The sequence below is a fragment of the Saccharomyces paradoxus genome, chromosome II (assembly GCF_002079055.1).
Source record: "Saccharomyces paradoxus chromosome II, complete sequence".
NCBI classification, from domain to species: domain Eukaryota; kingdom Fungi; phylum Ascomycota; class Saccharomycetes; order Saccharomycetales; family Saccharomycetaceae; genus Saccharomyces; species Saccharomyces paradoxus.
The window spans coordinates 596,669-622,231 of record NC_047488.1 but is presented as its reverse complement, the minus strand read 5'-3'; the positions used below and the strand labels follow the sequence as shown (position 1 = coordinate 622,231).

At 37.8% G+C, this 25,563-nt stretch overlaps 14 protein-coding genes across 14 annotated transcripts; 5 read left to right on the top strand and 9 right to left on the bottom strand.

Annotated features, from left to right (window-relative positions):
• Positions 1 to 110: 110 nt before the first annotated feature.
• RPL21A (60S ribosomal protein eL21) lies at positions 111 to 993 on the bottom strand (the record flags this gene model as incomplete). The annotated part of the gene is made up of 2 exons (XM_033908892.1): positions 111 to 582; positions 983 to 993. The coding sequence occupies 2 exons, from the start codon at positions 991 to 993 to the stop codon at positions 111 to 113; spliced, it is 483 nt and encodes a 160-aa protein (XP_033764783.1).
• Positions 994 to 1,775: 782 nt separating this feature from the next.
• On the bottom strand, positions 1,776 to 2,782 carry RPS9B (40S ribosomal protein uS4; the record flags this gene model as incomplete). The annotated part of the gene is made up of 2 exons (XM_033908891.1): positions 1,776 to 2,356; positions 2,776 to 2,782. 2 exons carry the CDS (start codon positions 2,780 to 2,782, stop codon positions 1,776 to 1,778), a joined length of 588 nt encoding a protein of 195 aa, XP_033764782.1.
• A 440-nt stretch (positions 2,783 to 3,222) lies between these two features.
• NTC20 (Ntc20p) lies at positions 3,223 to 3,645 on the top strand (the record flags this gene model as incomplete). Its single annotated transcript, XM_033908890.1, has 1 exon — positions 3,223 to 3,645. One exon carries the CDS (start codon positions 3,223 to 3,225, stop codon positions 3,643 to 3,645), a length of 423 nt encoding a protein of 140 aa, XP_033764781.1.
• A 201-nt stretch (positions 3,646 to 3,846) lies between these two features.
• On the bottom strand, positions 3,847 to 4,698 carry GDT1 (putative ribosome biosynthesis protein GDT1; the record flags this gene model as incomplete). The annotated part of the gene is made up of 1 exon (XM_033908889.1): positions 3,847 to 4,698. The coding sequence occupies one exon, from the start codon at positions 4,696 to 4,698 to the stop codon at positions 3,847 to 3,849; it is 852 nt and encodes a 283-aa protein (XP_033764780.1).
• A 281-nt stretch (positions 4,699 to 4,979) lies between these two features.
• PCH2 (Pch2p) lies at positions 4,980 to 6,777 on the bottom strand (the record flags this gene model as incomplete). Its single annotated transcript, XM_033908888.1, has 2 exons — positions 4,980 to 5,123; positions 5,227 to 6,777. 2 exons carry the CDS (start codon positions 6,775 to 6,777, stop codon positions 4,980 to 4,982), a joined length of 1,695 nt encoding a protein of 564 aa, XP_033764779.1.
• A 579-nt stretch (positions 6,778 to 7,356) lies between these two features.
• On the top strand, positions 7,357 to 8,193 carry MBA1 (Mba1p; the record flags this gene model as incomplete). The annotated part of the gene is made up of 1 exon (XM_033908887.1): positions 7,357 to 8,193. One exon carries the CDS (start codon positions 7,357 to 7,359, stop codon positions 8,191 to 8,193), a length of 837 nt encoding a protein of 278 aa, XP_033764778.1.
• A 178-nt stretch (positions 8,194 to 8,371) lies between these two features.
• On the bottom strand, positions 8,372 to 10,045 carry SPAR_B02840 (uncharacterized protein; the record flags this gene model as incomplete). The annotated part of the gene is made up of 1 exon (XM_033908886.1): positions 8,372 to 10,045. One exon carries the CDS (start codon positions 10,043 to 10,045, stop codon positions 8,372 to 8,374), a length of 1,674 nt encoding a protein of 557 aa, XP_033764777.1.
• Positions 10,046 to 10,337: 292 nt separating this feature from the next.
• Positions 10,338 to 11,288, bottom strand: YPC1 (phytoceramidase; the record flags this gene model as incomplete). Its single annotated transcript, XM_033908885.1, has 1 exon — positions 10,338 to 11,288. The coding sequence occupies one exon, from the start codon at positions 11,286 to 11,288 to the stop codon at positions 10,338 to 10,340; it is 951 nt and encodes a 316-aa protein (XP_033764776.1).
• A 1,292-nt stretch (positions 11,289 to 12,580) lies between these two features.
• SMP1 (Smp1p) lies at positions 12,581 to 13,939 on the top strand (the record flags this gene model as incomplete). The annotated part of the gene is made up of 1 exon (XM_033908884.1): positions 12,581 to 13,939. One exon carries the CDS (start codon positions 12,581 to 12,583, stop codon positions 13,937 to 13,939), a length of 1,359 nt encoding a protein of 452 aa, XP_033764775.1.
• A 688-nt stretch (positions 13,940 to 14,627) lies between these two features.
• Positions 14,628 to 15,689, top strand: RPS6B (40S ribosomal protein eS6; the record flags this gene model as incomplete). The annotated part of the gene is made up of 2 exons (XM_033908883.1): positions 14,628 to 14,633; positions 14,985 to 15,689. 2 exons carry the CDS (start codon positions 14,628 to 14,630, stop codon positions 15,687 to 15,689), a joined length of 711 nt encoding a protein of 236 aa, XP_033764774.1.
• Positions 15,690 to 16,678: 989 nt separating this feature from the next.
• SPAR_B02800 (Glr1) lies at positions 16,679 to 17,236 on the bottom strand (the record flags this gene model as incomplete). The annotated part of the gene is made up of 1 exon (XM_033908882.1): positions 16,679 to 17,236. The coding sequence occupies one exon, from the start codon at positions 17,234 to 17,236 to the stop codon at positions 16,679 to 16,681; it is 558 nt and encodes a 185-aa protein (XP_033764773.1).
• A 565-nt stretch (positions 17,237 to 17,801) lies between these two features.
• SPAR_B02790 (TDT family transporter) lies at positions 17,802 to 19,133 on the bottom strand (the record flags this gene model as incomplete). Its single annotated transcript, XM_033908881.1, has 1 exon — positions 17,802 to 19,133. The coding sequence occupies one exon, from the start codon at positions 19,131 to 19,133 to the stop codon at positions 17,802 to 17,804; it is 1,332 nt and encodes a 443-aa protein (XP_033764772.1).
• Positions 19,134 to 20,354: 1,221 nt separating this feature from the next.
• DTR1 (Dtr1p) lies at positions 20,355 to 22,073 on the bottom strand (the record flags this gene model as incomplete). Its single annotated transcript, XM_033908880.1, has 1 exon — positions 20,355 to 22,073. The coding sequence occupies one exon, from the start codon at positions 22,071 to 22,073 to the stop codon at positions 20,355 to 20,357; it is 1,719 nt and encodes a 572-aa protein (XP_033764771.1).
• Positions 22,074 to 22,698: 625 nt separating this feature from the next.
• Positions 22,699 to 25,266, top strand: FZO1 (mitofusin; the record flags this gene model as incomplete). Its single annotated transcript, XM_033908879.1, has 1 exon — positions 22,699 to 25,266. One exon carries the CDS (start codon positions 22,699 to 22,701, stop codon positions 25,264 to 25,266), a length of 2,568 nt encoding a protein of 855 aa, XP_033764770.1.
• Between the last annotated feature and the right edge of the window lie 297 nt (positions 25,267 to 25,563).

Sequence of the window (25,563 nt, the reverse complement as noted above, 5' to 3'; positions counted from 1 at the left end):
TGGATATTAGACACAATTTATTTTTTTATATATTATATATTTAAAAATAGACAAAAAATAAAACCTAAAACCTGAAAATCTTTTACGATACAAAACCAGCATCGGGTAAATTAGATGAAAGTTTCGTATGGAACTGGAGCCAAAGTTTGAGGAACGTTACCTTCAGTAGAAACGATACGGGATTCTCTTGGTTGAGCTGGTTGTCTCTTCAATTGGACAGCAACACCTTGGGCCTTAGCTTCAGCACGCTTAGCAGCGTTGGCCTTAACTCTTTCCAAAAATTCTTGTCTACACTTGGAGTGCTTGATGTGTTCAACTCTTAAGTTCAATCTCTTCTCTAGATATCTGTTACCGACCATCTTGTTGATGATAACACCAACAGAAGACTTAGTAACGTTGTAGACAACACCAGTCTTACCTTGGTAAAACTTGTGTGGCATACCCTTTTGGATAGAACCATTGGCTTTGATGTCGACAATGTCACCAACCTTGTAGACCTTCAAGTAAGTAGAAAGATGGACGGCACCATGCTTTCTGAAGTCACGTTGGAACATGTAACGAGTACGAGATCTGTAACCGTGTCTATATTATAAGGAAATAAATCAAAATAAAGATTTATAAAAAATCATGTTAGTAATCTATTGTTTTGTTCGATTTTTGACATGGACTCAACACATAACTGAATGTCCGAAGAGTGAACCTTCCGATTATCTACTTCCCTATTACACTCCTGCTGCTAAAATAATTTCAGAACAAAGACCGTCTAATTAAATTGTTCGAAGCCCTGTAAAAGCCATCATATCGCACAGTTTTCTCGAAATCAATGGAGAATCATCACTTCGCTTAATATTTTTGTTCTGATGGTACGTTTGTTCTATTCATGCCAGACACTTCTTCAAATTTCTTTACTTCCATCAGGATATGTTCTGTTTGAGGTACCATGTTTAGTCCATCGGTAGATTCATAGGATTAAATGACATACGATTTACCCATTGTTGCTAGTTATTTTTGTCTTGGTTCTCTTATTCCAAAGTTCAATCGATAATACCTTGAATTGCACCGCACCTTCTATATTACCTTCTACCAGACATAATGCTCCGTTCATGACAAAATTTCACTGAAGCGCAGAGACCGTCTGCCTCTCTAGCTCTCGTATCGTGGTCCCTACTTGCTGTTGGGATCCCAGCAGGGCTACCAACTACACTGGGCCAGCACATCAAAGGAGCTTCGGTGACCATGGCTTCTCTCCGGTGTGGACATGTTCGGACCTCACTTAGAAAGAAATGGCGAATATAAAAGCATTTTTTTCTCCTATCAAAATGGTGTCAGGATGACCGAGATGTACAGGTGTAAAGCTGTCAGACGAACGAATGGAATATAATAATCTCTATCATTGGGATACGTTAAGGTCACAAGGTTTAATAGAGGTTAAAGTTAAACGGCACCTGGTGAAGCAGCCGACCTCCTTGATGATTTCGCTTTAAAACATAAACGGTGCTTTTTTTCTGACAAAAGAGCTTTTCGAGTCAGAACGTAAAATCCCATAGCTCTACAAGGTTGCTCTTGGGATCTCAAACCTCGCCAAAATCTCCTAGCTACTTAGATTAGATACTGAGTAATGATTGTATCATCCAATAGCATTTTGCAGAGAGCGTACCGCTCAGACAGCTCTACTCACTCTCAAATGAAATAAACATGAAAGAGTAAAATGAAAAATGATCCGTGATTTGAAAAGTTATAAAAATTATTATACAGTTATAAAATCAGCGAATTATTTATTCTTCGTCTTCGGCTTCTTCAGCAGCTTCACCGGAAGCTTCAGCCTTTCTAGCAGCATTTCTTCTAGCAACTCTACCTGGTCTAGCACCACCGAATGGAGAGGTTGGAGCGAAGTCAATGTGCTTTTCAGAGTCCAATCTGACCATGAAAGATGGAATGTTGACGATTTGCTTACCAACAGCAATGTGTCTTTGGGTGATCAAGACTCTTGCGTGGTGGACAGACTTGGCCAAACCCAACTTGTAGACTTGAGTTTGCAATCTTCTTTCCAAGAAATCTTCAACCTTCAAAGCCAAAACATAATCCAACTTCTTCTTGTCTTCGGACAAGACACCAACTCTAACCAATCTTCTGATCAAGGCATTACCTTCGAACAATCTCTTTGGGTCCTTTTCGTCTCTAGTCAACAAGTCTCTAGCAGCACGACGAATCTTAGATAATTGGAAAGAAATTCTGTAAATTTCTTTCTTGTTCTTCAAACCGAATTCACCGGCCAACTTCAATTCAGCGTCCAAACGAGAAGATTCGTAAGGTCTCTTTGGAGTAGAGTAAGTCTTAGAGTAAGTTCTTGGAGCTCCTACAAAAAAATAAAAAATAAAATTGGAATGCTTGTTAGTCAAAAGTTTCCCTGTAAAGAAAAATCCGCAAGGGTCCCAAGAAAGTGCTCATAAATATTGTAGAGATATGATTAAGAACGTATAATTAGATGTCTGCATTGGAAAATGAAATGCCTTCATATAATCGTGAGAGATGTTCCGTATTAGATCACCTTGCCTCTCTAATGCATCCCTGTTTAACTGAAGTGTCGGGAGTTCAGTGTAAATAAAGATATACTTATGGCAGGAAGTAATTCAGGCCGTTTGTGGTACTCAATGGAGGTATTTTTTTAATTTGAATTTCATATTCTCACATATTTATGAGGACCCGAACCTCTTTGTAAATCAACGAGTCAGAGTGAACAATTTCCCTCTTCTTCGATGTAGTTTTAATACGTACTTGGCATTGTTGCTTAGTCTTAGTTGTCTTGTTACTTTCTTTCTTTTCTGTGCTAATGAACAATCAAGTTAGATAAACTTGATGAAATTTAAGCATAATGCTTAATGAGATTGAGTGTCAAGCTACATGTGGACAAAGCGCGTCTACTTGAAGCGGCCGTTTTATGATTTTTTTAAGTAACCTATGTTTAGCGGGTTTGGAGAATGTACAGATGTTCAAATGTACGGATTATACCGTCGCAGCGAGGAACCTCCTGTCTTCCTATGAAATAATTAAAACCTGCAGATTTAGAAGGTCAGGATGTTTTCAACTAGACTATTAAGAGTATGGAAAAAATGTTCAAGTGCTTCCGAAAAGCCTATTCCATTGCATCTGCATTCTTTTCCGACTTTTATAATTCGAAAGGAGGTCAAAATCTTTGTACTAGTACTTTCTATTATAATTAATATGCCCTTTCTACGAGATTTATCACTGAAAAGGAATCAAAGATTAAATCAGTTACGATCCCGCGTCAACCAGTCCAGGAAAACAAACGAAGGTGAGACTAGTGATTTTGTAAGTTCGGACGTATTAAATGAACCTGTGAATGACACCGTGGCTCAAACAGCGCAAGCTTCCAAATCATCGAATATTTTCGAGCAAAAAACTATTGAGGAAAGAAAGCAAAAAGAAAGTCATAAGCCAATTATCATTGTCCAGAAAAATGAGCACGAGCTAAGAATCGATAAGGTTTGCGAAACCAGCGATCTCAAAGCTAAATTGGCGCCTAGTATGGAAATGCTCGAGAAGAAAACTAATGAAAAAATTAAGGGAATAATAAGGAAAAAGATACTGCAGGAACCCGACCGTGATAATAATAACAGCAGTTGATCCATTGACAAATTGTATGCTCAAGTCTTCATTTAGTTGGCTGACAAAAAAACGATAGAGTTAGCAAAAAAAGCTGCTTCAAATAAATATCGGCCGTACACAAGTTACGTATGTCTATAAATATTCTTTTCAAGATTCACGCTTAAATAATGAAGAGTAAAAAAGAGAGAATCCAACAAGAATACAAGTACAAATGCGATTTCAATCCTGGGTTGTGAATGCTTGATATATATACATCAAAGCAAAGATGAAGAACAACAACGAACTAGCAAGAGTAATTGTTCTTATGCTGATTCTTGTTGCTAACAATTTCCCACCCACCACTGCTAGGCCAGTGCAAATGGCATGACCAATAACAGCACCCGCAATAACATACCAATAGTCGCTGTCAGTTGCCATGGCAATAATACTAATCTGTGAACGATCACCTAGCTCTCCTAGGAAAACCATTAGGAAAATTTGAACCCAAACTGGGGAAAACATAAACGATGCTAATTCACGAATTCTGTGCACTATTTTTCTACCACTCGGAACGTTCTTCAGCTGTTTATCATAAGCAGTCTCGCCACCTTTCTCAACATCGTCCATGTCCTTGTTGATATCTCTAATGGCAATTTCTTCCTCCACTTCAGCCATTTCTTCTTCGACGCCTGCATCCTTAGACATCTCCAAACCTTCCATAGTCAATTTGTAACCGAACACCAAGAATAAAATACCAGCAAAAAATGCAGTATAGCGTTCAGAAAGAAAGGCAACCACTGAGTGACCCACCACACCAGAAAGAACGGTCATAATAGCAAGGGAGCTAGCTGCTGCTGAAAATACCAAAAGTCTTTTATGACGCATAGCCATCAAGGCCGCAATCAAGAAAGTTTTGTCACCAATTTCAGAAAGCCCAATCATAGTAATAGACATTAAAAAAGATTTTAGATGCGAAGAAGTCTCAGGTTCCATAGACGTATCTGCATCGGCAGCAGCAGTAGCAGCAGTAGCAGCAGCAGCAAGCAGTGGTAGGAGAGCCATTATAGATGCCTTCTTTATCATATTTCCCATTGAATACTCGATGACCTCGTGTTTGTATCTTGCTCTGTAGAACCTAACTTTAACTTTATGTAGATTCCACAAACAAGGTTATAGGACTTTTGATTTTAAAATAAGGGTTTCATAAACGTATGGTTCACAGTATACGTTGATCATAAGAATACATAGTAAAAATTTTTGAGCATGAAAGCGAGCAACAACAAAACTTTGGAATATAGGGTTCGCGTAAGTATGCTGCTGCATGAGGATGAGACAAAAGAAAGAAGCGAAAAAAAGGAAAAATGGCCATTCCATTACTTCCGCGCTGCGCCCAGCTTCCGCACTGACATAGCTAATGCCAGAATAAACTCATCGTCATCTACAGGAAATGTCCGGAAGTATTCGGACAGACACATCAAAGGTAATTTCCTTGTTGTTCTACCACTAATATCGAGAGTCTACATTAATCACATACTCATTGTTGACAAGGGTGGTTAGTGAAAAAGTTTCTAGATGAAGAAAGAAAGAAAAAATGGTAAAGGTAGAATAAAAAGAACATACCGAGCACTTGATTGCAATTTTCCGCAGAACGTCCTGATATTTGTCGAAGAACGAGAATCTGGAAGATCTTGCGTGAAAGAGAATTATACCTAAAGTTATCATCTCCTTTATACAAACCCTTAGAATATGGAGAATGCCCTCAGCTGTTGGATTTCCAATATAAAAAACTCCATCTGCTCGATCAACAAAAGCATCATCCAATGAATCTAGTAAATTAGACGTGGCTAATGCCAGGAAGTTATGATATTTTTTCAGCCTGTCAAGTTGCGTAAGCAAAGTGTTCACAACGCGGATTCCATCTGTTGATTCATTCCTATTTGACAGATTTGTTCTTGAACTTGCTATTGCTTCAACCTCGTCTATCAAAAGACATATAAAGGTCCCATGTTTCTCATTGACCTTTAAAAGCTCCTCAATGTCTTTAAATATTACTGATATATTTTTTGATGATTCTCCAAACCATTTAGAAAAGATGCGTGAACAAGACAATTCTATTATAATTCCCTTATAGCTTGTATCGATGGTATCGTAAGCAGCAGAAAATTCTCGCCTCACAGATAGTTTTTGGCAAAGGGCTTTACATAACGTTGTTTTACCTGTTCCCGGAGGGCCATGAACAAGGAGTAATTTATTATTTGTTATTAACGTTTTAATGTCTTCTTGATTGAAGTCGCCAGTTTGTTTGAATCTCGCTATCTTAAGGGATATAGTTGCGTAGCTATATAGTCTTTCTTTAATATTATTACCAAAATACAACGATTCCCATTGCCCTTCGAAATTTGTCCCCGGAAGATATGATATATTCACGAGGCTTAGTGTTTGCTTACTTAGTGGAGTGTCAAAATTTCCCGCTGAATTAGTACGAGTGTTTAAGGTTTCTCCTTCAAAATCGTCACCTTCATCAACTTCTAAGTCAATTTTGTCGAATTCTGTGGACAGTATGCTCCCATTTTTCACTTCCCCTTGCTCTTCCAGGCAGCAAAAAGGATATATTATGAATTTGTCGACCGGACCCACCTGATAAGTGTTTAATTCGTCGATCCCTTCTGATTCCAAAATAGAATCTATGTGCTGATCCAAATTTATTTTCTCATGAAAGTTCAATTTAATGGGGACGTAAGCGACAGACAGTTGCTCTATAGAAATTTTTTTGACAAACAAAGATAGGAACAAATTATCCTGTCCCTCATTTACTGTCCTAGCAGTACCACTTATACTTGAAAACTGATGTAACAAAACTTTCGCTAAGCTTCTAATCAAATGTTGTTGCGCCTCAGTTGGTGGATCCCTAATTTCGATGCTTCCTTGTCCTTCTCTCATCAACTCTTGACTCGTTATAATAGAAGTCTTCAAACGATTTTTTGGGAAACTTTCCAACTTCCTCTTGACAACTGCTTTTAAAAGATTCAAAAATTCCCCTAACTTTTTGCTGCTATCTTGTTTCGAGTCAAAACCAGATTGTAGGGAAGAACTTTGTTCCTCCTCTCTAAACATACACCTGATAACCCTCAGAGATGATCCTCGCACTTGTAGATCAACGACGTAGTTCATATTATTGTTCTATGTTTTCACTTTGAGATTAAAGTATCGTTATGAAATCATTGTCATTCTCTTTCTACTGCCTCGCATTTCGTAGATTTGCCGCCCATCTCATAGCCAACAGACAAGTTAAGAATATATCCTTTTTGATGAGAAAGAATATAATTTGTCAACCAATAAAATAAGCAAAGTATGGTGCACAGTACTATGTATTCACTAATTCAAGAACACCGATGAGGAGAAAGCCTTGATACTACATATGATATTATAAGTACTATGAAATATACTTCCTACTTAATTAACAGGGTCATACACCAATAAAGTGAAAGAAGGTTCACAAACATTGGTCTGCGCAGAATACTGAGAATGGAAAGCTTTTAGTTACGAGCAACCTTTTGGTGTTCGATACGGATATCGTGATCTTTAGAGTTCATTAATCACTCCCACTTATTTATTTTTCCGTAAATTATTCTACCGGCCTTCTCCCAATATTTCAAAATAAAAAATTGAAAGCTAACAGTACTTGAATAATAGGAATGGCAAGGTAACTCCCTCAACAAGCAGGCTAAACCGTTCAACTATACTTATGAGATGAGTGTACTAAGATCTACATGCTTTCTCTCCCCTGCGAAATTGTTGTTAATATCATTTAACAAACAGCGATTATTTTCAACTTCGAGGTTAATTTTGAACAACGAAAGTGAAACTACGAAGAAGAAAGATAAAAACAAGCAGCAAGATTTTAATCCTCGGCATCTGGGCGTCGCTGCTGACATATTTATTCCCACAGCTTACAAGAACCTTCCAAACGTATTTGCCCATCCTCTCATTGTTGCAAATGCATTAATCAGAAGACTTTACACATTCGGTTTGAACTCTGTTCAAGTCGCATTGTTTCGGTTCCAGTCAGGCATTAAACCATCTTTTTTACTCTGGAAAAACAAAGCCATAGAGACGTATATTAACGTAAACACGTCGTTTGCCCATAAAAATCTGTCGGACATCAAAGGACTAGTTTCATTATGGGTTCAAGAAGCTCTCGAGGCTAGGTCCCGTCAACTACCAGGTAATGCTACTCTGGATTGGCAATTGATAAAATTTAATGCAGTTCCCAAATTAGTTTCAGTACAACCCATCATGATTCCCGGAATGCCGTTGGAACACTTACAGTTGGTTTACAAATTTGATACAAAACAAAGACTAATTAAAGTCAATCAACAAACCAAGAAGAGTGAGATATTAGATCGTGACGTTGTAGACTACATTGCCTTTTTGTGCGATGCGACAACTAATGATGTGATCCTAATGGGATCTTTGTTTGAAAGTAAACCAAATGATAAATTACCGAAAAGCTACGAAGATGATGCTAAAGTTGCCATACACAGAATGAAAGTTAATGGAGATATATATCGTTTACCTCCAAGCTAAGGCGAAATGTATATAACGCGGAAGCTATCGGAAAATCTGTAAATAGTCAATACTTCCTTTGAGTTTCTTACTCCATATACCATTTACATATTCGGTAAAAATCATTCATTTGCTGTCACTCTAAAGTGTATATTAAATGTGTTAAACATTTCCGTAAAACTGTCGAGACGTCTCCCTCTCATTGATGTACTAACTCTCCCATTTTTACCCATTTTTCCGTTGAATTGTCATAGAATAATGTTTCCGATAAATCGGTTTTCCCAGAGCAACTTTTGAAGTAAAATCTGTGGAAAAAATCCCCTAAACAGGCAAGAATACTCCTGTTATGGGTAACACTACCTTGAACATAATTGATATCGCTTAACTCTCTCTTATTTTCTGGAGACTGGGATCTCGCAAAGCTTTCTACGCTATCCAAACCATGAGCGCTGATTTCTTTTAATACCAAGGAGCTATTAGAATACATTCTATATTTGAGAACGTTCTTCTGAGACCTTTTTTTACTGTATTCTGTATCAGAAGGACAGTCCTCTTTAACCGTTGTTATGTTGTGAGGAATAAGATGATAAAGTATTTTTTTTGAACCTGTACCAAAAATAGAGTGCAATAATCTCAATTTTTTTGAACTGTAACGGAGTTCAACGACAAGATTATTAGGATCAAATTGATATTTCGAAACTACAATTATGGAATCACCATGTATATCCTGTGGCAGAGTAAAATGGTGCATATTGTTTGTTGTATCTACTGCCTCAGGCTTCAGAAGTTGAAAAGCGCATTTTCTGGAACCCCAGATATTATCACCAACGTTTGGGTTGAGAATAAATGATGTATACACAGTCATTTCGTGATATACTGAATAATTGAGTGTAGCAATCACTTCATTAAAATAGTTGTTTGTAGCACAATTCGAATTAACTGTGACTTTGTCATCAAACTTTCTCAAAACAAGTTCTCCCTCATGATTTTTACAAGTGGTTCCTAACTCATTTTTCTTCATCTGTAAAAATGACACCAACTGTATTTTTTCCTTATGGTGAGGAAGACATATCGCTTTTGGTATCTTACCTTTTGAACCGAAATTGTACCCTAGAACGTCCTCATTTTCCCTTACTGCTGTAAATAGTGGCGAGTCTGTAATTTCTCCCTTGTCTATTCTATTTTCAGCAGAATCAATACCTCCCAACATTTCTTGGATTTGAGAACATGAACGATTTATCCGTTTAGGGTTTTTGTTGCGTCTACTAGAAATCTTCTCTATAAGTGCGCATATGTCTTCATTAGGAATTTGGGACCAATTCTGATTCTTTTTATCGGTTTTTTGATTACCAATTTTTTGAGGATATTTAACTTTCTGCAATGGTGCAAGTTGACCCCTAGTTTTATGTTTTTTACCTGATATGTCTTCCAGAATTTTACAAATTTTGCTCGTACTAAGTTGTGACCAGTCGTGCCCTCCCTCAAAGTGACAGTCCTCCTGTTTAAGGCATGGGGTAGCTTTCATTGATAGTTCTACTTTGTTTCCGGGATTCAGTATCCCACTATTGTGTTCAGACACATATTTTTTGTCTTCACCTATGCTCGTATTGGCCCGTTGATTCATAACAGATTGAGGGGCATCCATCAGAATTCCTCCTTTTCGGTAATAAGGACACATATTTGTTGCAATCGAATCCGTCGTTTCCTCATAGTTTGTATACTTTTCATGTTCAGATATTGCATACTCTGCGTTAGAATTGAATGTTATTATTGGCCTCTTCTGGTTTTTTAATCGTCTTTTACCATTCTGCTCGTATTGAAAGTTCGACTTTCCAGAAACTGAAATATTATTCAGCACATTATTTCGATCCATGTCATCTGACAGTTTTGCTCAGTATCTGTGTGACGATGATTGAACACTTTGTTTTGTTTATTTACTTTCATCAATCCGAGTCGTTTTGCCGCCGACGGCTTTGAGACCCGCACAAAGTTTTTTCACCAGATTAGTAAGCTTAGTCATTCAAACGTCGCTGTTCGCAAAACAAGGGCCCAAAAGATCTTTCTAAATGTATCTTGTTCGTAGTTCGTCATTAGATTGGACATTATATAAAAAAATCAAAAATAAACATGTCTATACATTTCAATTATAAATTATGCTAGGATTATTACCTTTTCTTTTTAGCCTCAAGTGATTGATCTTCTACGTATGGCCCAAATAGTTCAAGTGAATATCTTGTCGAGGGGTTGCGTCCTTTCCATATCAATTCAGGGAAAACCTTCCATCTCCAGATGAATAGGTAATTGCAGCTGACATTCAGCGTGATGACCCTTAAATGTTCTAAAGAAACAATGTAGAAATAAATTCCCATGCCAGTCAGTATATGCCACCATCCGTGCGGCTCAAGCAGTACACCAAGTGGTAAAGCCAGGATGCTTCTTCTAATGTGCACCCAGAATGAACAAAAGTGGATATCAAGTAGCCACGATACGTAGCCAGATAGGAACAATATTGCACCGAGTGCCATTGAAGCCTTGAGATTTCTTTTAGCAAGCGGATCATGGACGTATCTGTACGTTAGGCTTCCTGCAGTAGCAGCAACAACTACAATCTGTACGCCAAACAAAATTTGATGGATATCGACATTCTTATAAATAACGTAGAGTATGCTTGCTGTTGTAACGGCCAGGGCAATAATGATACCAATAAATATCTGTTCAAATAAAGGAACCTTCTTATGATTATCTCCATTGAGCAACGCCTCTTTGGCTTCGCATACCAAACTCCATGTTGGAATGCACATGGCATATATCATGGGTAATTCATCCAGTAACTGGAATCTATACTTCAAGGTCATATGAAATAACCATGATCCCACCCCGACCAAACCGTATCCGAATCCAATAAGTAAAAATCTTTTCTCTAGTTTATTCTTGTATGCAGAGTAAGTTGTGTAAATCGCCGACAGTATGAATACGCTGTTGGTCAAAGTGTTTGACCACTCGGCAATATAAGGAGAAACGACGTAGTTCTCTTCACACCAGTCAATAGTCGAGGTTGTTTCTCCCCAAAAACCGGGTACAGAATTCTCTGGATAGTTCCAACGAAATATTCCCATTAACTTTTCTTTTCTTAAATAAAATTTCTGCTCCTATTTGCAAATTGCTCTCTGTAAGTATCGGGCCTTATAAAAACCCCTTTTACAATATCTATATATATATATATATAATAATCCGTAAAGTCCAAATATGTAAGTAGCTTTCCCTATGAGCGATAAAAACTAAGTGCTACCCGAATTCTATTTAAGAATATATAACCGGAGACAGGGATTTTTTATGTCATGGGGTCATAGTATAGCGATGAGACAGTAAGAGTTTTTAGCAAACAAAAAAGTTACAGGGGCCGGATCTCCTTTAATCGGCATAAATATTTTCCGATGTCTCGCGTTGAAAAAAACTTGCGTGATAATCCGTCCTAGTGAGATTGGAAGAAGGGGCGTGGGGCGGGGCGGGGCTAACTTTGTGTGGAACCCACGCCTTTATAACTTTGCTATTATGCTACCTCGGCCGAAACTTCCATCGAAAAAAGGTATACGATCAAGTTGCCAAGTATTTTTTTTCGTTTTCGTTTAAAGTCAACATTGCCGAGAAGGCTGATGGTTGGTGACACGACAAAAAAGAATTTGTAGAAATACCATAAATATTTATACACTGTATGTCATGAGTGTAGCAATTTCTTTTTTTTACGATGGTGGTGTTTGTAAAAAATACAGAGAATTATCATTTTACTGTTCTGAAAAAGAAAAAGAAATAAAAATCCTTGCTACATTTGGTTGCGGAGCCAAGACCTTGCCCTAGAGTTGTCAGAAAAAAGTCCTGACGCTCACAATTACATATGCCAAGCTTTTGCACCGCATGGTTATTGCTTTTCTATTAGTGCTTACGTAAATGCAGCCTATCGTTGTATCTGTACCATCTACGATGATAGTGGCTTGCAAAACGGCTTGATATACAGTTGGTACGAATTTTTTTTGCACTGCTATTGCCTTCTTTTTTTAGTAACAAGCGGCGTCTTTGTTCCTTTTGCAAAAATAATCTCGCTCGAGTAATTGGAGGCTTGGCAAAACTTAAATCTCCACGCATACCCGGCTTCCTATGTTCGTGAAGGACTCAAAAACATGAACTATCCTTATCCATCTTTCTTGCCCAAAAAAGCTTTTAACCAAGCTATAAAATACTGCATCATTTATTTGCACCTTTCTTTATCATTCTCTCGAAGGTAGAAAAATAAACGAACCAAAATTGAAAGACAGACTATTTTTTCGAGCAAGCCTATCTCATCAAAAAAAAAAAATAGAATAAAAAAGCTATCGATAAGTAAAAGCAATTATTTTTAAAGACTTTTTGCTAAATGGGTAGAAGAAAAATCGAAATTGAACCTATCAAGGATGATAGAAATCGTACAGTGACTTTTATAAAGCGAAAAGCAGGGCTATTTAAAAAGGCTCATGAATTGTCTGTGCTTTGCCAAGTAGATATTGCTGTCATTATTTTAGGATCTAATAATACATTCTACGAATACTCTTCTGTTGATATGAGCAACTTGCTTACTGTTCATCAGAATAACATCGATCTTCCTCATAATATCATAGAACCTTCCGATTATGGTGACTATGTGAAAAAACCACGTGTTGTTCTGAATGAAAGAAAACGTAGGCGAAGAAGAGCAGCCGTGTTGCAACCAGCTTCCCGTTCTGGGAGTAGTACTGCTTCCAGTCAGGATTCTTCCAGTATACAAAACAATCGGAATCTAAGCGCTCCGTCAGCGCCAAATGACGCCGGAAATACCTGTGTAAGTACACCATTGGTACATTACGAGGGAGGAATATCCCGAAGTGGATCCAGTAATTCTAACTGTACAAGGAATAATGCAGAATATCCAGTGTTCCAAGACTGTTTACACCCTGGTGGAAATTTTCATGCTAATAATTATAAAGAGAGTGTCGATCAACAACTTCTTGCTAACGAGACTCTTCATAGAGACTTTATGAACAAGAGGATTAGGTTGGATACACGACCACTTCTTCCTGGATCTAACCAGTCTAGTTATCATAACTTTTACCCGTCGCCCTATGAAAATTTGCCAAAGCCTTCGTTACCTACCAGTTTAGTGGGCAATATTCCACCCTTTCAATCTCAATTTGTACAAGTCATTCCGGCAAATACTAACCTGACTGGGAGAACATTTAATGGCACGGGTGATAATGAGACCATTGAAACAAGGCAAAAGATACCTCCAGCAGTTACTATTTCAAATGCTTCAGATGGTCCCGCTCCAGTGCAGACGATGGTCCACCACCTGAACCAACTAAACAGCAATAGAGGAAAACTCTCAGGGAAACCTTATTTAAAGTTAAGCATCCCTGGGGCCACAAGTGATCCCTGCCAGAAGTCACCAGTGGTGTATTCAGCAACCGCATCACCGAAGACGGATTTACAACCCACTCCTGAACATGTGCTTAGCAGCAACATGTCCTCGCCCCTTTCTCGTTCGAAAATTTTGGCGTTAAAGAACAATGATGTAGACGGCTCATATCATAATGGCCGGTGTGCCAGCACACATGTAAATAACAAAGCATTCTTTCTGAAGCCGCCAATTGGTAGACCGCCTAAATTTCCGAAAAGTCCGTCTTCTTCTATTGTGGTTTTCCCTTCCTCAGTAGCTAGTTCAAGTGTGAAATCGACAAATTCGACGAACTCTCCCGATTAATGAATCGCTTGCCAACGGTTTTCTATTACCGGAAGTATTCACCTGATTATATATGTTTGCATATTCAAGGAAACATCTTTCAAGTTGGGAATGTAGACACTAATGCCGCTCACACATACTTCAGATGCAGTGACACATATTCCTAGCAATCTACTGCAGTATTCTACGGCCCCATCCCAATACTGCTGCTGTCAACTTCTCACTCTAATTATGTAAAAAAACATTTCAATAAGCTAGGTAGCAAATATAGCAAATATTGCTTTGATTTGAGAAAATTTAGAGGTATCCTTACAGTTAGTTTTAACAAGAATAAATCATTTCCTTACTTTTCTAGAGCCTGCCCTTTATTTATTTTTCTTCTTGCATCCATACATCTTAGAAATCCGTACCTCTTACATTTTCTTTTCTTTTCAGCGCCTCCTACAATCAGCTTTTAATTCTCCCACCATCCCGTCGTCTCGAGTAATTCGTTCGGCGTGGTTAGGCCTAGGGTAGGCGGAAATCCTAAGTGCTTCGAGAGCCGGCACGATGTGGGCTGACTTGGTTTGGAGGGCACAGGAGCTGAATGCCTGATGGGAGAAAAATTCGTCTTTATGAAAAAGTAGTCTTAATTTGGATATATTGCCCTTTAAAACATTCGGAAGTCACTAATTTAAACCATCCAGTGCGAACAGACGACTGAGCCATCATGAAGGTATGTGATATTACCTAATTCTTTGAATTCTAATGGATCAGCAGGTGCTGAGCAGGCTGTCCTTGGCTGTTTAATAAGCCTATACCAACAAATTAGTAAACCGTACCAAAAATTGTCAACTTCAAACGAAATAATTCATTCTAACGCAAATACCAAAGCTTTCCAAAGGAAAATAGGCCGCTAAGTTCAAATTAAAGAATGGAAATGACATTTACAAAAAGCACTTAGTAATATCAATCAAACTAAAAAAAAGAACTTACAACAGAAGGACAGAGCAGGAATTCGTTGGAATCTACTATGAACTATATCGGCTTCAGAGATTTTTACTAACAAAAGGAATATTTATAACAGTTGAACATTTCTTACCCAGTCAACGGGTCTCAAAAGACCTTCGAAATTGATGATGAACACCGTATCCGTGTTTTCTTCGACAAGAGAATCGGTCAAGAAGTCGATGGTGAAGCCGTTGGTGATGAATTCAAGGGTTACGTCTTCAAGATCTCCGGTGGTAACGACAAACAAGGTTTCCCAATGAAACAAGGTGTTTTGTTGCCAACCAGAATCAAGTTGTTGTTGACCAAGAACGTTTCTTGTTACAGACCAAGACGTAATGGTGAAAGAAAGAGAAAGTCTGTCAGAGGTGCCATTGTTGGCCCTGATTTGGCTGTCTTAGCTTTGGTCATTATCAAGAAGGGTGAACAAGAATTGGAAGGTCTAACTGACACCACTGTTCCAAAGAGATTGGGTCCAAAGAGAGCTAACAACATCAGAAAGTTCTTCGGTTTGTCCAAGGAAGATGACGTTCGTGATTTCGTCATCAGGAGAGAAGTCACCAAGGGTGAAAAGACTTACACCAAGGCTCCAAAGATCCAAAGATTGGTTACTCCTCAAAGATTGCAAAGAAAGAGACACCAAAGAGCTTTGAAGGTCAGAAACGCTCAAGCTCAAAGAGAAGCTGCTGCCGAATACGCTCAATTGTTGGCTAAGAGATTATCTGAAAGAAAGGCTGAAAAGGCTGAAATCAGAAAGAGAAGAGCTTCTTCTTTGAAGGCTTAAATTTAGAAAGCAGTGAAAATAAATTCTTTTGTTCAAAAACTCCTTTCTTATTCTGTATTTTGTGTGTTTCTAAGCTTAAAATCAAATAACTTTATTTTTTATATAATTAACAAAAAGAAAAATAATCATATGTACTGTAAACGAGAATTGATATGAATTCTCAATTGAGTATCCCAACCGGTCACCTTTGGCTAAAAGTTATGTAAAAAAGAAATAACAAAATTGCTACGTGTTTCAAGATGCTATATAAAATGGTTTACAAAAGTTCAGTATAGCAGCAACAGATCGGGTATCCAGTTTCATCGCTTCATCTCACAGTAACCAATTCTTCTGCGCTAGTTGGATGAATAGCAACACAATTATCAAAATCAGCCTTGGTGGCACCCATCTTTATAGCAACACCAAACCCTTGCAAGATTTCTGCAGAGGAAGTACCAACAATGTACAGACCGACAACCTTCTCATTTGGCCCCACACAGACAATTTTATATCTTGTAGGCGATTTTTCACTCAACATAGCATAGTACATAGCGGTGAATTTAGAATTGTAGACTTTAATATTCTCCTTACCGTATTTTTCAATGGCTTCCTTCTCAGAAATACCAATGGAACCGGCTTCTGGGTGTGAAAATATTACACTGGGGACGTTTTCATAATCAAGTTTGTCATTGCGAAATTTCTCAGGACCAAACAATCTATTAGATAGCTTTCTACCTGCTGCAATGGCGACGGGAATCAATTCAACTTTTCCAACAACGTCGCTAGAGAATAAATGTTAGGGAAACATTGGTATTTTGATATTCATCAGCGGTGATTTGGTCATGAGAGTTCAGCTTTATACCTATGTTTTCTGAACTCATACCGAAATGTGATTTACGTCCAATTGTCCAAATTAATTCGTCAACGTCATCGATGGACTTTGAGTCATTCATATGTATTTTCAATTTGTTGGTTTCTTCATTCTTCTCCACCTTAACAATTTTGGGTAGTTAATGAACATTGATGCCCTCGTTTATGTAATGGTCGGTAATGGTGCTCTGGATGCATTCATCAAATTTTCTCAAGACAGTTTCACCCCTAATGACCAAGTGCGTTTCGGAGCCTAGCCCACGGAAAACACCTGCTAACTCAATACCAATATAACCAGCACCAACGTCAACAACTTTCTTGGGTTGCTCTTCTAACCTGAAGAACCCGTCAGAATCAGTACCTAGTTCGAAACCTGGTATGCTTTCAGGGAAAATAGCCTTTCCGCCGGTTGCGATTAAAATATGATTAGCTGAGTAAACTTCAGTGGTATTATCTCTTTTCTGCACTTCAACGTTACCGTCCTTATTAAACCTGGCCCACCCAAATACAACATCCACTTTTTCTTTATCCAAATTTTTCTGGTATATACCGTTCAATCTATGGACATAAGCGTCCCTTTTCTGCTTGATTTCTGGCCAATTAAATGACAAATGCTCTTTATCTAATGGAAGATTCTGATATAATCCATACTCCTTTGCATGGGATACTCTAGTAGCCAGGTCAGAAGCATACCACATGACTTTCTTAGGGACACAATCCACGCTAACACAGGTGCCACCAAGTGTCTTAGCTCCTACTAGTAAGGTTTTTGCACCATAAGATGCAGCCCTTCTTGCGGAAGCAACACCTCCTGAGCCACCCCCGATAACGGGATATTCATAGACATTGTTCTTTCTGTAAAATTCTAAATGATTGTTTAGTTGCAGAATGCATGAAGTTCTGTAAATGAATGTATAAATATATATGAAAGAAAACCGTAAAATAAGATTGAAGAATGAGAACCGCCTGAGAAAAATCAGAAATGCTTCTTATACTTTTTTAGCCTCACTTCAACATTAAATTCCAAATGAAAAACTCCGAAATCCTCGAAAAATTGACGAGGGTCGTGCTTACTAAGAGACGTCAAGAAATATCACGCACCTTGACAACGACAGGAAGAGGGAAAAACAGCGAATGCTGTGCAAACGAATTAAATTATTTACTGAGACAGCTACGTGAAATGCTTGACAATTATGTATACATAACACAACAACTTATGCTAAACGCGTGGAATCTAGAGCCGAGTTTGATTCTTCCACGCTTTCAATGCTGTTTGTTATACGGAGAAATGATCGTTTTCTCCGTATCTGACACTGAAAATAGTGAAGATTTACTGGCGGCATGAAGGACCTTTTTTGAATACCCATGCAATGTGCATAAAAGGCATAGAATTGACCAACAAACGCAAACACCGCCGTATATGGTTCCTAGGACTCTGAATGCATATAGTGGAACGTACTGATCATATTGCACGTATAGCTCTTCGTTTCCTCGAGACATAGTACCCATCGTGAAAGTCATTCCCCAAAAACCTTTTTGAAAGGTATAAACTCTCTTCACTTTCCCTGTCTCACTTTCAATCTCTTTTTTATTGTAATACGACAGAATTGAAAGGACGGAAATCACAGTAAAAAAGTAGCCCATGGAAAGCAACCCTATAGCAGAGATAATGCCTAGAACTTTGAAACACCATGGAACCGCAATAGCCAGTATTTCTTGTTCTCTAGTAACGTTATCCGTTTGGTAATATTTGTCCACATACTTTTTTATATTGTCTGTAAGCAACAAAACCCCAAAACTGCCTTGGCCCATCGGCCCCAAAAGCAGGAACAGCGTGGAAACCTGCGTCATCGGCGGTATCTTATTGATATAAAGACTCCAGAAGTATATCGCCATCAATATGAAAATGAAGATAATGGCATGTAGCCAGGTCAAGGCACATATTACCAACGTTATTAGTTGAATATTTCTATTGAACGCATGACCAAATATTTCTGACATTGTGAATGTTCCACAACTTGAAGCGACGACGATTAGCGGAACGATATCTAGCAGCAATACAATTTTCATGTTCTCGGATGCCATTCTGATATTATATGAAGGATAATTCCCAATCCCTTCCAAAGAGTAATAATCATGCCAAATGAGGAATGTGATACCCCAAGCTATTACTAAACAGACTGCCAGATCATACCACCACAGGAAATAAACAAATACCATCAAGTTCTTGGAATTAGTAGGGCTTTTCGTAGTGTACTCTTTTGACAGTGCTCCTAAGAAATTTATAATTGTAACTAATCCCATGGGATAAGTACCCCAAAATAAATTGTGCTTCATATTTCTGAAAAAGTCATTGAAATATTCTCTGAAGCTTTTCTCCATGATATAAATAATCAAATGTAACAGTTGCAGGGCCTGTACAGCAATGAAAATAAGGCACGTGATAGCGAACATGATATATGAGCATATTCTTAACCATCTTGCAGGATATGGGAAGTTATATAGAACATTCGATGAAATACCGACACCCATGACCATAACAAACATGAAGGGATCGAACAGCCTCATGACAGCAAGTATCCAATTGGCAGCCATTTATATTCCACTTTTTTTCTTCTATACTATAAACCGTCTTCAAAATACGCGTATTGTCTGAGCTCAACCAACAATTGTTATTGAGGGAAGAAGTTTGGTTTATATTATTTATACCTGAGGAGTCCATGCAGTAAAGATCATAGGTTATAAATGTAACAAGACAAGGATATATATGCTGGTTGACTATTCTATTAGAACCTTTGTTTAAATATATCAAGTACCCATCTTGAGCAAAAAATAAGCGCAAGAATTCCAAGACAACCCCAATATGCCAAACACGGCGATGAGTCTTCTGCTTTTTAGATTCATGCACTTGCAGCTTTTCCGCTACAGGCGCGGTACAAGGATAATAAAAACTTGATAGTTTGCAAAAAAATTATCAGTCGATGGAAGGGAGACATCGCTATTGTTGCCTTATACGATACGCTGCGAAAACGATAATAATTTCTTATTTTGTCATCCTTGTGGGAGACTCAATAGGTTGAATGATGTAGCACGGCAAAGTAGAAGTGCCACTTTGACGCCATACCCCTTCTCTTTTGTCATATTTGATTATTTGTATACAGCCAGTAACACACAAAGAAAATGACAGAACGAGTAAAAATCGACTTGTTGGATAACTTAAATTGGCTATTTGTTATTATACAGAATTAAATAGGATTTAGAGAGGGTGAGAAAGAAAGAAAAAAAGAAACCACTAATAGTGAGAAAGAAAATCAAATGTAAATGATAATCCTATCAGCCCAAAAAGATTAGAATGCCGTGTACGCACATCCATATTTTATATTCATATGTTTTTTAGAGTACATGCAAAAGAAAGAATAAGAAGTAGAGAAATCAACGGAAATCAGTCTTACCGGCACCACGCTTACCGCTGAATAGATGCTTTGATAAGGAAACAGCATTGTGTCTATCAGATTCACCTTGCTTGGCATGTCTGTTTCTTTCTCTTCTTTCCATCTTGGCCATTCTTTCAGCCTTGGATCTCATGGAACCATCAGCAACACCATCCAAAAATCTATCGGTTTGTCTTAACTTGACACCATTGTTGGCTTAATTTAATATAATTAACCATAACTTCGATTTTTTTCTTTGATAAACCACTTGAGGCATTGTGTTTTTTTGAGTTTTTGGTTGTTATGTATGATAAATACCCTAATTTCCATAAACAGGAGGAAATTTTTACAAAACTAAGTTCAATAGCTAAATATAAACTATTTCTTAAAATTCTTTTGCAGTATATTTTCTTTGGAAAATGAGTAGATATAATATACCAATCAATGAAACTAAACTGCAGATACCCAACCCTGTAAAACACCATCCAATTCCCATTGCGTTACAAAGTTGTAAAATAATGGCAGAACTAATGGCAGCGCCGACATTTCGAAAGAAGCTGCTAACAGCGACAGTCCCAGCGGCTCTTTTAGGGAATAACTCAGTTAAATATGTCATTGAGGTATTGCTGCACCAGGTCATACCAAAAGCGGTGAGGGCGGAAAAAACCAAAAGAACCACAAAATGGTAATGAAAGAAGATCGCCCATCCATATCCAACTGTACCGCATATTGTTAGTAAAATTCCAATCAGATTCAGTAGTAGACGAAACTCTGCAGGAAATTTCTTTTCAGGGTGATTTTTAATCCAGCGCAAACGAAGATAATCTGAAAGATGACCACCAGATTGAGATCCCAGTAACATGGCTACGCCAGGGCAGACATAAGCAGCGCCAATCTCCAACATAGTAAAGTTGTAGTCATTTTCAAGATAATAAGAAAACGTGACACTGAAGGCGTAGTAACTAGAAAACAGGAGTGCAGTACTGACGGATGTAATTATTATTGGAGGACATTTAATCATTTTCCAATATAGTGTCAAACCTGCTTTAGGTGGTTTCGGAAATTTCTGTTGGAAAAAAGCGTCATCAGTGACTGGTTTACGAATACCCATGTCCGGGAACAGACGCCAATACGATGTTTCATTACTTTTGAAAGATGAAAGTCCATTATTTTCAGATTCATCCTTTTTTTCACCCCATTTAGGATCTCCATTGCCAACTATACAACGCAATGTTTCTGGAAGTAAGGCAGTGACCAATATCAATGCTATTCCCGCCATAATAGAAGTGAAACCAAAAAGCCATCTCCAGTAATTCCCTTTCATTAAAATTAGCCCAGCAACAATGGGTGCTATAATAGGGCCCATGTTTGGACCCATCATGAAATATGCTATTGCCTTTCCCCTGTGTTTTGGAGGAACAACGTCTGTTACAGTGCCAGCCCCCAAAGAAATCACAGAGCTGGAAGCGAAAGCTTGGAAAATTCTTAAAACAAAAAGCGCCGCAATATTCACCGGCACTGCAGCCAGCAGTATATTAACAATTAACATTAGTGACAACGACACCATATATAGAAATTTTCTCCCACCAAAATCGGCAAGTGCGCCCCAAAAGAGTGGACCAACGGAAAAAACGGCCATAAATACAGAAACTGTAGCGTTTATGGTTGTTGCGCTTACATTATATTCCCTTTGTAGCAGCGGTAATGCTGGTATATATATATTTCCTGACATTGGGCCCAAGAATCCTATAAAAATGATAATTCCAAATATAACTAGTCTTCGATCCTTGGTAAAATACGTGTATGGAATGTTTGCTTGAGAACCTGGAGAAGGGTCTCTTGACTGGGAGTTTGATGACTTTATAGCTACTTCCTCCTCTTTTGTATTTGCTTTTTGGGCCGATAATGACGGGGAAGAATCAGGATGTTCATGAAACACACGATTATCTATATCAATCTTCTTTTGATTTACACGATCCCAGCTTTCATTGATTACATCATCTCCTAAATCTTGTAGCGAATGAAATGTCGAGCGGCTAGTTCCGCTATCTTGTGAATTTATTTGCAGGTCCAAATTTCTCTTTTGAAACGATTTGCTTTCCATTACTCTCTAATTCTTCTTCCAGTTCTTGAAATTCTTTTTTAGGAAATTACCAAGAATAGCTTTTCTAGTGACATCTTCCTAGCCTTATCAATATTCTCTCATATATTTTCAAAATTACAATTGTTGTGACAAAGGAGTTTGTGTCGTTTTTCACCAAATGACAGATTGTCTGGGTTGAAAGTATCCAAAAGAAAAATTAACATGAAAAGATATCAGAATATGTCTTACAAGCAGCGATAGACTCGACAGCAATTGAAAATTCACAATACTCTTTCCCTACACTTGGAAAATGGTACAAATAACAGCGTTTTATAATATATTTCAGGTTAATCCCTTATACGATAAGATAGCTTGGTATTACTAATACGTGGCGCTAGTAAAATAATTCGCGCTAACACCGAACGGAGGTTAATATACAAAAGTTAATGAGCAGTCCGGGTAAATATAACTATTCATGGCAAGAATACGGCCGGGCTAATATTAGGTGAGGCGAACGATGCCATCATTGAAACAAGATAAACCAAGACTACAGATTCTATTAGCAAATAAAGAAAAATAAACCCAAACACAGCAACATCGTATAGCAACTTGGAATAGAGGCGGAACGATAGGCTTTTCTAACAACATGTCGGAGGGAAAACAACAATTCAAAGGCAGCAATAAACAGCACAAGAGCTCCACAGATCAGGACGATGATGCAGCCACAATGGTACCACAAACTCTTACATACTCACGCAACGAAGGTCAGTTCTTAAATAATAATCTTTGTGGGCCAACTGATGACCATACCACATTGTTTGATGGTGAAGAAGGTCATAGGGAAGATGATTTGCTGCCCTCATTACGTACTTCCAGCTCCAAGGCTCATTTAATTTCTTCACAACTTAGCCAGTGGAATTATAACAACAATAGGGTACTTTTGAAAAGGTCAATATTAAAGACACAAGCTTTTATGGATCAGCTTCAAGAAGAAAATAATATTCGCCCGATCTTTATTGCTGCAAATGATGAGCGGGAAAAATTACATGTCCTACAATTGAATATCAAGCTAGATGGACATTATAGTACCAAAGAAAAGAATAGTTTCAATATTGAGAAGAAAGCTCTATCAAAATTATTTCAATCTCAAATCGAATCAGTCACAAATCATTTAAATGCGTTGAAAAAAAGAGTAGATGATGTTTCTTCTAAAGTATTCATCACAGGTGACGTCAATACTGGTAAATCAGCTCTTTGCAACTCTCTATTGAAGCAGCGTTTACTACCCGAGGATCAACTACCATGTACCAATGTATTTTCTGAGATATTAGAGGCCCGGGAAAATGACGGCATTGAGGAAGTGCATGCTATACCATTAAATATTGCTCCCACTCTTAAGGAAGCCATTGATATGTACTCAATACAAAATCCAAAAACTTACGAAATCCACACCTTGAAAGAACTCCCCAATTTGGTTCCCCAAAACGAAAAATATGCGTTATTGAAGATTTACATAAAGGACGATAAAAGGCCTGCTTCCACTAGTTTACTGAGAAATGGGACTGTTGATATCTCATTGATTGACTCGCCTGGGTTGAACATGGATTCGTTACAAACCGCCGAAGTAATGTCCCGGCAAGAAGAAATCGACTTGGTTATTTTTGTTGTAAACGCAGAAAACCAGCTCACGCTATCCGCAAAAGAGTTTATTTCTCTGGCTTCTCGTGAGAAGAAATTGATGTTTTTTGTTGTTAAAAAATTTGACAAAATCAGAGACAAGCAACGTTGTAAGGAGTTAATTTTAAAGCAAATCCGTGACCTATCCCCAGAAACACATAAACGTGCAGCTGATTTTGTCCATTTTGTTTCTAAAAATGGAGATGAAATGCCACATTATAATAATGGAAATGACAATGAAGATCATGGTGACGGAAAACCTGACGACGATCCATATTCTAACAGCGATCCAGATCCGGACTTTGACAGTCTAGAAGATTCATTACGCAATTTTGTTTTGAAGAAAAGATCACTTTCCAAATTGTTACCTGCTAAGACTTATTTATCGAAATTATTAAGCGATATAACAATGATTTCCAAGTCCAACATGAAAATGTATAGTGAAGAAGAAATAAAAATCGACGAACAACTGGAAACATTAAGACCTGAAATACTAACCGCCAGAACAAAGTGTAATGATTTAACAACTTCTGTTGATCAAATGGCCGAGGGAACAATTACAATGACCTATAACAATACTAAAGAAGCGCTTCTCAATGCGTTAGATGTCCCACTGCACGAATATCCGAAATACCAGGGTCTCGCACAAATTTATGACTTCATATTTTCAACAGAGGCGTTCATAGCAAACCAGATTGATGAATCAATAAGTTTAAGTGAATCGTTTGCCAAGCAAAAGACAGATGCACTAGTAAAAAAGATTTATGAAATCGGAAAAAATGAACTTGGTGATGATTTCATGTGTGAACGTGTTTTCAAAAGTGAATTAATGTTTAGAAAAAGAAAGCATTTAATAGGAAAAAGGCTAAGAGTATCTTTGTCAATAACTGATTTGTTTGCTCCAAGTTGGAAGGGATTTTTGTCCTATTTAAGCTGGCAAAAACCTGTCACAGCACAGCTACCAGATATAGAAGGACAAACGAACGAGGATCGGAATAGCATAATGAAGTCTTTGGGCTTGAAAAATTATCCTTTGACACAATACTGGTCAAGGCCATCATTACTCTTCACGTCAAAAATTCCTACCCTAACACTATACTTCCTTGGGAGTACAAAAGTCGTAGGTAACATTATATTAAACGGTATAAAATTGTCATCGTGGAGCTCACTCAAGAAGTTGTCAGTTCCGGTTGCAGTAGTAGGCTCCTTATTGGGACTTACCTATTTAATTCATGACCTTCCTCGTGCCTTACCAATGAATCTTTCCAGTAAATACAAAAGAAAGCTGCAGGAACTAGACTACATTCATCTTAACGCTCAGAGAACCTCAAATGAAGTACGTGATGTTTTACGTGTACCCACGCGTGAAATTCTAAGGTCGTGTGAAATAATTATGGATAAGAAACAGGTCACTAAGAAAGAATTGGAAAGCAAAAAAGAAAATAACTCGCTATCGATCAAATTCTTCGAATCATTATACGAAGGAACCATGGCTCAAAAATTAATGGTGGAGGAAATAAATCTAGATATCGATTAGATATTCTTGTAAATACAAAGTCTTTTCATATCAATATACATAAAGTTAGTATTCTAAACAGATCCATATTTATCACGTTACACGAATGCACATAAACGTTAAAAGGACCCTTCTGTATCTGTTTAATGATTTGCAAAACCCTGCGGAAACGGAACAAAAAATGAGCAACCTCGTTCCGGTTCCGAGATCCTTTTTTTCAAATCTTGCGCATGTGCAGATTTAAAAAAGGCGTCAGATATCGGATGTCCCTAGAAGTATAGCTCCTCGAGTATTTCCTTCGTTGATTATTAATACGAG